The sequence below is a fragment of the Hyalella azteca genome, unplaced genomic scaffold, assembly GCF_000764305.2.
Source record: "Hyalella azteca isolate HAZT.00-mixed unplaced genomic scaffold, Hazt_2.0.2 contig4450, whole genome shotgun sequence".
NCBI lineage: Eukaryota > Metazoa > Arthropoda > Malacostraca > Amphipoda > Hyalellidae > Hyalella > Hyalella azteca.
Genome location: NW_025934664.1, coordinates 35,119 through 46,397, shown reverse-complemented (window position 1 = coordinate 46,397; position 11,279 = coordinate 35,119). Strand labels below are relative to the sequence as shown.

General features: G+C 45.1%; 1 protein-coding gene across 1 annotated transcript in view; it reads right to left on the bottom strand.

Moving 5' to 3' along the window:
• The window catches only part of LOC108670736 (acetyl-coenzyme A synthetase 2-like, mitochondrial), a 20,252-nt gene that overhangs the window by 5,912 nt on the left and 3,061 nt on the right, over window positions 1-11,279 (bottom strand). Inside the window, exons 3-9 of the mRNA XM_018158227.2 lie at window positions 9,840-9,936; window positions 8,130-8,329; window positions 6,985-7,160; window positions 4,376-4,528; window positions 2,427-2,574; window positions 1,069-1,299; window positions 63-109 (exon numbers count right to left, since the gene is read on the bottom strand). Of these exons, the coding sequence (XP_018013716.1) occupies window positions 63-109; window positions 1,069-1,299; window positions 2,427-2,574; window positions 4,376-4,528; window positions 6,985-7,160; window positions 8,130-8,329; window positions 9,840-9,936 (1,052 nt within the window). The remainder of the gene's footprint in view (window positions 1-62; window positions 110-1,068; window positions 1,300-2,426; window positions 2,575-4,375; window positions 4,529-6,984; window positions 7,161-8,129; window positions 8,330-9,839; window positions 9,937-11,279) is intronic.

The window sequence follows — 11,279 nt, the reverse complement described above, 5'->3', positions numbered from 1 at the left end:
GGACAGTCATATGAATCATGACGCCCCCCGTCTCTGGGGGACAGTCATATGAATCATGATGCCCCCCGTCTCTGGGGGACAGTCATATGAATCATGATGCCCCCCGTCTCTGGGGGACAGTCATCAATACAATAGACAAATCTTAAATTTTAAGAATCTGTTTTCACGTTGTTACGTGACAACAGATTGAGGAATCTGTTCTAACGTGACAACAGATTCTTAAAATTCAAGATTTATGTATTGTACTCTGAATAGATATATGTAACTGAAAAGGAAAAAAAATGTCAACATCTTACAAATTACTGCCATTTCTTATTTAAAATACTAATCCAACTTCTAGGAGATTGTATGTAAAATAAAGATTAATGGAAAAGTTGCTGATTCATTCCGAAAGTTCGTAAGCCCACTCACCGAAAAGTTCGTAAGCCCTCTCACCGTAAAGTTCGTAAGCCCTCTCACCGTAAAGTTCGTAAGCCCTTTCACCGTAAAGTTCGTAAGCCCACTCACCGTAAAGTTCGTAAGCCCACTCACCGTAAAGTTCGTAAGCCCACTCACCGAAAAGTTCGTAAGCCCACTCACCGTAAAGTTCGTAAGCCCACTCACCGTAAACTTCGTAAGCCCTCTCACCGTAAAGTTTGTCTCTTATACACATCTAGATGTGTATAAGAGACAGAGCCCACTCACCGAAAAGTTCGTAAGCCCACTCACCGTAAAGTTCGTAAGCCCACTCACCGAAAAGTTCGTAAGCCCACTCACCGTAAAGTTCGTAAGCCCACTCACCGTAAAGTTCGTAAGCCCACTCACCGTAAAGTTCGTAAGCCCACTCACCGTAAAGTTCGTAAGCCCACTCACCGTAAAGTTCGTAAGCCCACTCACCGTAAAGTTCGTAAGCCCACTCACCGTAAAGTTCGTAAGCCCACTCACCGTAAAGTTCGTAAGCCCACTCACCGTAAAGTTCGTAAGCCCACTCACCGTAAAGTTCGTAAGCCCACTCACCGTAAACTTCGTAAGCCCTCTCACCGTAAAGTTCGTGCGCCCACTCACCGTAAAGTTCGTAAGCCCACTCACCACTCTGCCACCAGGTGTCGACCACCGTGCAGCGACCATCACCCACCACGTCGTAGTACCACCGCCATGCCTCTGAGTTGATAGGTTCACCCACAGACCCCAGCACCCGCAGCGACGACCTGTCGTATTTCTTGACGAAGTCGTCACCGAAGCGCAGCAGAAGGCGGATGGCCGTAGGGGCGCCGTAGAACTGGGTGATGCGAAGGCGTTCTACAGTTTCCCAGTACCGACCTGCAACAGGTAGAACTGAGTGATGTAGAGGCGCTCTACAGTTCCCAGTAGCGACCTGCAACAGGTAGAACTGAGTGATGTAGAGGCGTTCTACAGTTTCCCAGTAGCGACCTGCAGCAAACAGCAACAGGTAGAACTGAGTGATGTAGAGGTGCTCTACAGTTTCCCAGTAGCGGCCTGCAGCAAGTAGCAACAGGTAGAACTGAGAGATGTAGAGGCGCTCTACAGTTTCCCAGTAGCGACCTGCAGCAAACAGCAACAGGTAGAACTGAGTGATGTAGAGGCGCTCTACAGTTTCCCAGTAGCGACCTGCAGCAAGTAGCAACGGAGCACAAGTTGGATGGTAGGAAGGTATGGACTAAAATTAAATAATTTTTATTTCCCTAGAATATAAATAGAGTTTAACACGCAAGATAATTGATTAAAAGGAGGCGCAATATAACTTATTAAAGATAGCAGCCATTTAATTAAAAAAAACAGGTTTTGTAATTTTTGACATAAAATATCAATGCATCATTCTTCGGTAATGAATTTAGCAATTTAGTGTCATTATAGCCTTTCACAATGAGGCAAATTGCGTTCAAAAACTCAATTTAAGCGCGGAAAATTGATTTGCTCTAACTTATTATTATGCGCGGGATATCCAGAACTACGAGTTTTGCGCCGTTGAAGGCAATTCTTTCTCATATTAGGAAGTTTGACCGGCAATGAAGGGATGAGAAAGGCAAAGCTTCCAAGTGTTTGACTTTAAAACGCATACCAGCCATGCCTAATTGGGGGGTTTATCTCACCACATGGACTTAAATTAAATCTGTTAGCAAGACATAAAAATCACTCGAGATTGGCATTAATCATTGAATAAAAAGATATTACAATGATAACTAGAGTTTGACTATGTTGAATGTGCGCTTGCTGACTAGCATCTGAAATCACTCGAGATTGGCATTAATCATTATTCATTGAATAAAAGATATTGCAATGGTAAACTAGAGTTTGACTATGTTGAATGTGCGCTTGCTGACTAGCATCTGAAATCACTCGAGATTGGCATTAATCATTAATCATTGAATAAAAGATATTGCAATGGTAAACTAGAGTTTGACTATGTTGAATATGAGCCTGCTGACCAGCATCTGGGTGGACGGGCGTGCTCTCGAAGAGGACGGTGGTGCCGCCGTTGAGGAGGGGGCCGTACACCACGTAGCTGTGTCCTGTGATCCAGCCAATGTCGGCGACACAGCCGAACACGTCACCAGGCTTGTAGTCAAACACTAACTGCGATAAATTGATCACCGCTCAAATAAATAGAAACATAACTAAGAGAAAACAAACGTGAGTTGCGATTGTGGGTAAAGAATTGTAATTAGTGTTAATGAGTCATGGCGAGGCGATGGGATCTACGAATTATTTAGTCAAAACAGTCTGTAAAAAGGAGGCCGTTTAGTCAAATCATCTGTAAAATGGAGGCCGTGTATTTTCGAAATGTATATTAATGTGTATATTAATAATGCTCTCTGCCTGTATAAGAGCTACAACATTCAGAAGCCGAACCTACACAAACTACGCAAACGCTCACGATGAGGGAGTTCACACTGCGACGTCGGTGTTGAGGTAGATGTCGTTATATTGTCACGACCGGACAGCATCAGACGATCAATACGTTAGTTTACCATGCTTTCACAACCGGACATATAGTACCTCCGCATCCCCATGCATCAGACGATAAATTCAGGCCAGTGTACCGAGAATTAAATAGTGGTGAGACATCGCCAGCAAGAGCCGACGGTATCAGTATCTGAAATTCGAGACCCGGCCAATCTGCTCCAACAGGAGGAAGAGGTTCCCAGGTCCGTCCTCACTCAAGTACATGTACTGTTCTTGTACACTCAAGTACATGTACTGTTCTTGTACACTCAAGTACATGTACTGTTCTTGTACACTCAAGTACATGTACTGTTCTTGTACACTCAAGTACATGCACTGTTCTTGTACACTCAAGTACATGTACTGTTCTTGTATAGTGGCCGATTTCTCGTCTGTAGCTTGTGAGTTTGCTTGAAATGCCGTTTGTGAGCAGCTGAATTACTAACTCGCAACTATCTCTGACAGTACGGCCACTGACCGGGAACTCATCTCCGTACATGTGGGAGACATGTATGGAGACATGTATGGTGACATGTATGAAGATATGTATGGAGACACTTATGGAGACATGTATGACGTTATGATATAAGACATCATGACACTTATGGAGACATGTCTGAATTCCTTAGGAGTCAGTTAGTGGGAAGTTAATACAGTAGGTGTTGCAATGCTTTCCGCCCTGTTTTCATTTCACCCTTCTAGTGTATAGGGTTGAGTTTGAGCGCAATATCGCTTTCAAGGCAAAAGATGTTAATTTTCGAGGAGCAAAACACAGCTATTCGAATTGATGAATTGACGTGAAACAAGTTATTACCCTAAAAATAAATAAGAATATTTTCAATTTCAGAAGCTCCTATTTCGACAAGCTTGGAGTGGCCGAGTGACTAATACCACAAACATTGTATAAGCGATTCCTTCTCGCTTCGAATCACCGACATGTGGAACAGCCTCCCCGATGACATCGTTGGCGCTCAAAGTACATGTATATGAACGCGTTCAAGAACAGACTAGATAAAGCTATGGAAAAATATATGTTAAGACTTGAAATGCCTAGTACCATATCGAACCCGGTGGAAGTCTAATAGCTATTTCAAACCATCGTCAGTCATGAAAAGATCTGGTCAAATGACACGAGTTTAGATCTTCTGTGAACAAGGCACGAAAAGGAAAAGAATCAGCGACAGGCCACATCAGGCCTATACTTCAGCGCCGAGATCACTATGTTATGTTATGTTATGATTTGAGAGTTCGAAACCCGCAACTCTTTGTAAAAATTCTGGTCTAAATTGGCAAGGCGGCCGGGTGAATCGACGACGGGCCATCATGGTACAATCAAAACTAACATCACTACCTATATATTATTATTCCATAATATTGTACGCAAAGTTTATCGAAAATATTTTACAAAGCGAGCCAAAAAGCAGCAACTCACTCTGTGGGTGAGGGCGGCGTACAGGAGGTAGCCTGCGGTGGTGTGCACGAGCCCCTTGGGCTTGCCTGTGCTGCCCGAAGTGTAGAGGAGGAAGAGAGGGTCTTCCGCCCCCTGTACTGACGGGGGAGGAGCTGTCTGCACTGCCGACATCGCCTTCACAGGGAGTTAATAAGGAGTGAATTAATCATGAATAACGATAAAACATTTATTCGTGTTAGTTATTACAACCTGATACTAGCAAGGGACTCTAAAAATATGTAAAAATTTATATGGGAGTTGTGAAAGTTGTTCCAAATTTTTAATCTGTTAAGTCAGCGCTTTAAAAAGTGAGGAGCGCCGCACTGAGGTACAAGGAGAAGGGAGGGGAGGAGGGACACGTAATTTTTCTCAGTCTTCTTAGCATTGCGACTGCGGCAGAAGAGGCCTCAGGCCCATACTTTCAAAAAAAGTTAAGAGTTCGTAAGTTCATCAGCCAATCATTGACGGCCTTTTAAGCAAAATCCACCAATCATAAACAAGAAAATAGAGCGTAAGTACTTACGTTCACTTAGCGAATTTTGAAAGTATGGCCCCTGGCCTCTGCTATAAGTTGATCACAGTGGGGCGATCACAAAAGTTTGAGGAAAGCTAATTAGGCTTGGTTCACCCCACACTGCCGGGCATATGCCAGTCACGGTCCGTTCCCTGCCAAGTGCATTCACATGTTCAGTAGTCAGTGCCAGGCAAGGGACGGTCCACGTAAGACATGTTCAGTTCAGTCACGGTCCGTTCCCTGCCAGGTGCATTCACATGTTCAGTTCAGTCATGGTCCGTTCCCTGCCAGGTGCATTCACATGTTCAGTTCAGCCACGGTCCGTTCCCTGCCAGGTTCATGTCGCCTCAAGTCGTGCTCGTGTCTGCCTCAGTTTTCGTATAATAAATATATTAGCCCCCTATTATGTCTTGTCACTAGTGTACCCCGTCTGGTTCATGTCGCCATTACACATTTTCCGTATAATAAATTTTTAGCCCCTATCATGGCTTGTCACTAGTATATCTCGTCTGGTTCATGTCGCCTTTACACATTTTCCGTATAATCAATATTTAGCCCCCTATTATGGCTTGTCACTAGTATATTTCGTCTGGTTCACGTCGCCCTCAAGTCATACTCGTGTCTCAGTTGTACGCCGTGCCCGGTGGGGTGCGCAGCGTGCAGTGCGGGGCAGGGTGTGCCGCTGTCCTGCTCGTCCGCCCCTGAGCGCCTGGTCCGCGTAGTGCCTCTCCTCATCACCGCCGCCGCCATCGCCATGGCCAAGACCTTCGCCCTCGCCGTCGCCAGGCGCCGCAAGTGGACGGTCTGTTGCCACCACTTCCTTGGGTTTGGCTTTAAAACCCCAAAAAACCCTTATTCTATGTTTTTAAAACCATGGGTTTGGCTTTAAAACCCCGAAAAACCCTTATCATGTTCAGTTCAGTCACGGTCCGTTCCCTGCCAGGTGCATTCACATGTTCAGTTCAGTCAAGGTTCGTCCTCACTTCAGTTCCTCTTGTATCACAGTATTAATGTCACTTATTTGCTTAAATCGCAAGTTGACTAAAAATTTAAAAGCAAAGAATTGTCCACAAAAATTCATATTTTTATAGAAAACGTTTCGGAGTCCAGCTCCATCGTCAGTTCGTAGAATCTAGAACATACATAGAAAGTCACAAGTTAATACAATTGAAAGCACAGAACACAATTAGAACCTAAATTTACAAGTAATAGGACATAAAAAACTATCTATTAACAATTTCAAGGGGATAGGAGCTAGCAGCTGAATTCAAACTGGGCCTAAGTTTAAAGATGTATACAGCGATTCTAAAATGCGCAAATCGGAAGTCCCGGAGGTGGAAGCTAACACCCTAAAGTCACTGTCAGAAACAGGCACATCACACTGCTCGGCGTGAGTGCGCACAGCCGAATGAGGGGGGCGCGATAGCAACTGTCCGGTCCTACAACTGTCTCTTGTATCACGTGTCATGCCAGTCACGCAGCGCTGCAACTGATATATTTACATACCAGATTTAAGAAATTTGGTATATTATGATGGTGTCTGGTATATTTGCTAAATCTGGTATGTTGAGCTTGCAATCTGGTATACTCGACAAAAGAATAGTTAACAACGCTGCTGTCACGTTCCGGTCAAAATATCTCTAGCATTGATCGTGACGGCTGCTTTGTGTGAAAGCTTCAATAGAAATGTATTGAAGAATATTGGACCGGACCGTGACCGGCACGTGCCCGGAAGTACGGTGTGAACCCAGACTTCGGTATCGGTACTTTGTTGCTGGCCGCATTTTGTCTTGATGAATTTCCACGATATTGCAGTAAATCTTTGCATACAATTTTCCCCTATCTTTTGAATAACATGATGATACACGATAACACTTGCTAAAAATTGAGTTTTCTACAATTTTGCATGATATCATTAAAAAGCAAAAAGGAAATAAAAATCAAACCAATAACTAGAAGTAGTCTTGACCGTTAGTGAAAGTTTCACAAGCAATTATGGTTTATTATTAAACTTTCACGGTCGAATTGATCCCGTGCGAACCTGACCTAAAGGATTGCACTCAAGCCATAAGCTCACTCTCTCGAGGTCGACCTCGTTGTCAGCGAGCTCGAGGGGCTGGGGGGAGTGTGGCATGACGAAGACCTGCCTCACGCCGGGACAGAGCGCCACAGCGGCGCGTGCCGTCGCCTGCAGGGGGATGAGGCGGCCTCCCCGCGTCGAGCTGTTCGCCGTCACCAGCACCGAAGCCCCGGCTGTGCCAACACACACATATTAGTGTCACTCACAGCGTAAGGGTACACATACAGGGAAAGCAGGTTTGCCCGTGCGGGCAACCTGCTCCAACCTGCCACAAGAATGAATATATGATAATAATATATAAGTGTTCACACTGAAAACCTGTACGAATAGGCCAGCGCCAGTCTTATTTATTTCAATTTCAGGCGCCAGCCTCAGCAGGTAACCAGCACGCTGGCAACCTGCTTTCACTGTGTGGGTACCCGAACGTGTCAGCTACTCAGCCTCTATACATACACAGCCCAGCGCGTCAGCTACTCAGCCTCTACTCACACAGCCTAGCGCGTCAGCTACTCAGCCTCTACACACACAGCCTAGCGCGTCAGCTACTCAGCCTCTACACACACAGCCTAGCGCGTCAGCTACTCAGCCTCTACACACACAGCCTAGCGCTTCAGCTACTCAGCCTCTACACACACAGCCTAGCGTGTCAGCTACTCAGCCTCTACTCACACAGCCTAGCGCGTCATCTACTCAGCCTCTACACACACAGCCTAGCGCTTCAGCTACTCAGCCTCTACACTCACAGCCTAGCGTGTCAGCTACTCTGCCTCTACACACACAGCCTAGCGCGTCATCTACTCAGCCTCTCTACACTCACAGCTTCGCAACTACTCATGCGTTTATGACTTCACACGATAAGATGAAGTGTTAATTTATAGCGTGGCACCTGATGCAAGTTCGAGGTAGAACATTCCATATAATACATACCGTAAATAGGATGATAGGTAAGAATAGACGGGAAAGCTCATTAAATTAACTCCTGAATGTTGATTACTTCATAATGAATAATCAATAAATCATTTAGCTTTCTGTACATGCACTTAAAAATTCATACAACAAGTACAACAATAAACTTAGCGAGTTGAAACAATGACTTCTGTGCAGCCTATTTTTAAAGTTTAGTAGTGACAGTTGCCGCTCACCGTCTTGTATCCTGGATGCGAGAGCCTGGGCCGAGAAGCCAGCGAATACGACAGAGTGGACGGCTCCGATGCGGGCGCACCCCAGCATCGTAGCCACAGCCACAGGCGACACAGGCAGATATATCGCCACACGGTCGCCTGCTGACACGCCACTCTCTGTCAGCACTCCCGCCACGCGCCACACCATCTCCTGTAGCTCTCTGCACAGCGTCACAAAGTGTACGGTATCTAACAGTTCGTTTTATAGATAAGACAAAATATCGAACGCAAACTTCCGAATAGAGAATATTCCCAGGAGAGCGTGACGATTAGCTGCGTTTCGCACCAATGCCAGCGAAGAACTTCCACTACAACTAAATGTGCTCTAGCAGCAGGGCGAGTGATGCAGTACATAGACATTCCTTCGACACACTCTCATTAATGTAGTAAGATGTCAATTCATTCGAAAATATCTTTGATAGGCAATGCGTGATATCACGTTGTTTCGGAAGATTCATCGATGTATTTCAATAGATTTTTGAAAGGATTCGAACTTCGGGAATGAAGATAAAATAGAGCAGAGTCTTAAGCATTAACTGACTCAATCTATGCACGGGGAGTAAGACGAGTCAGGGCTAGAATGGAATTACAGGGATAATACATTGTGCTCGCTATGAACAGTATCAAGCATATGAAGGCTTGAGTCTGGACCATCTAGACCGATAACTAAAAAAAGAAAACCCAGAAAAGAGCTAAGGAGTGCAGCCTGATGGTTCGAGCAGTTAGTAGTTGATCTCACATCTAAGGGTGCCGTGCATGGTTGGAACTCCTTTGAATGTTTGCGGAAGTTCTAAGTTGTTTGAGCAATGGCCTAGAGTATAAGGGATAATCCTCTCACACTACAGAGAACGCCGAGCACAACAGGGTACTGGCTGCCGCTCCTCACAAAAAGTGTCCATCTGTATAGGAACTGTCCTCTAGCACTCTGGGGGAACCGAGAACAACAGAGTACTGACTGCCCCTGCTCCAAAGATGTGCCCACCTGTAGGTACACTCCTCTAGCACTGCAGAGACCACTGAGAACAACAGCGTACTGACTACCCCTGCTCCAAAGAGGTGCCCACCTGTAGGTACACTCCTCTAGCACTACAGAGACCACTGAGAACAACAGTGTACCGGCTGCTTCTCCTCACAGGAGGTGCCCACCTTTAGGTGCAGTCCTATAGCACGACGGAGATCGCCGAGAACAACTGGGTACAGACTGCCCCTACTCACAATAGGTTTCCACCTTTAAGTGCAGTCCTATTGCACGACGGAGACCGCCGAGAACAACAGCGTACTGACTACCCCTGCTCCAAAGAGGTGCCCACCTGTAGGTACACTCCTCTAGCACTACAGAGACCACTGAGAACAACAGTGTACCGGCTGCTTCTCCTCACAAGAGGTGCCCACCTTTAGAGACAGTCCTATCGCACGACGGAGACCGCCGAGAACAACAGGATACTATAGTTGCCCCTCCTAAGAAGGATACTATAGTTGCCCCGAAGTGGGCACCTAAGAGGTGCCCACCTTTAAGTGCAGTCCTATCGCACGACGGAGACCACCGAGAACAACAGGGTAGAAGCTGCTTCTCCTCACAAAAGGTGCCCACCTTTAGATACAGTCCTATTGCACGACGGAGACCGCCGAGAACAACAGGATATTATAGTTGCCCCTCCTGCCTAGAGGTACCTGTAGGTGACACGTTGCTCGTGCCCTGGCTCGTCTCGCTCCCAGATCAGAGCCACGCGGTCAGGGTGCTCGGCAGCATGACGGTCGACGCAGTTCACTATCGTGTGAACGTTAGTATCAGTTGACGAACGCTAGGTCATAACTAGGAATTATCACTGATAATGAAATACGTGAGACGAAAAACAGGAAGAAATAACACCATTAAATTATTCTACACTATCTCTTGAGAACATGAATGAAATAATTTCATAGATTTTTAAATGAATACATAGAAGTATTAGTCTAAAGTAAAACTACATAATAGTACGTTAGTCATAAGGAAAATAAGGCTGATATACGTTTATAATTAATTTCCCACAATTCACCAAGTTATACTGAGTAAAAAAGTTAATATGTGTTTATAAGAAATTTCCCACAACTCAATAAGTTATTATGAGTAAACGAGCAAATTCTATTCATGAATAAATAATAGCCTAGCTATACTAGCACGTAAAATTTGACATTGCTCTATACAGATGAGTTCGTGGTACTTGCTGCTTTACAATCTAGGAGGATAATGAATAAATTTCGTGGAACTTATGTTTTACAACTAACGCGCAGATGTCATACAAAAATCTGCGTAATACGCACTATTGATCGAACTATAAGAATTTCTATTGAACCTTCGCAAAATAACGCATTAAGCACATGTAAAATACGCGACTAACTACTGAAGAAATACGAGTCAAGCAGCTGTGAAAATACGCATTAAGCGACTGCGAAAACACATACGCATTAAATAGCATACGCATAAATACCCATTAAATAGCAAAAATGCGCATCAAACAATTTTGAATATACGCATCATATCATTTCGGTAATACTCATAAATTTACAGAGATATGCGTATCAAATCATTGCAAAAAACGGTATAAAACTATTGCGAAAATAACTGCGAAAACGGAAGTTCACGAAACTAAATGAGACGTAAACTCGCTGCCAACTGCTACGCCAGAGCATTTAATTGTACTGCGTCACTGCGCTCTAAACTTCCGCCTCGACGCTCTTTAAACTACCGCCTCGATGCACTTTAAACTACCGCCTCGACGCTCTTTAAACTACCGCCTCGATGCTCTTTAAACTACCGCCTCGACGCTCTTTAAACTACCGCCTCGATGCTCTTTAAACTCTGTCTCTTATACACATCTAGATGTGTATAAGAGACAGATACATACACAGCCCAGCGCGTCAGCTACTCAGCCTCTACTCACACAGCCTAGCGCGTCATCACTCAGCCTCTACACACACAGCTTAGCGCTTCAGCTACTCAGCCTCTACACACACAGCCTAGCGCGTCAGCTACTCAGCCTCTACACACACAGCCTAGCGTGTCAGCTACTCAGCCTCTACACACACAGCCTAGTGCGTCATCTACTCAGCCTCTACACACACAGCCTAGCG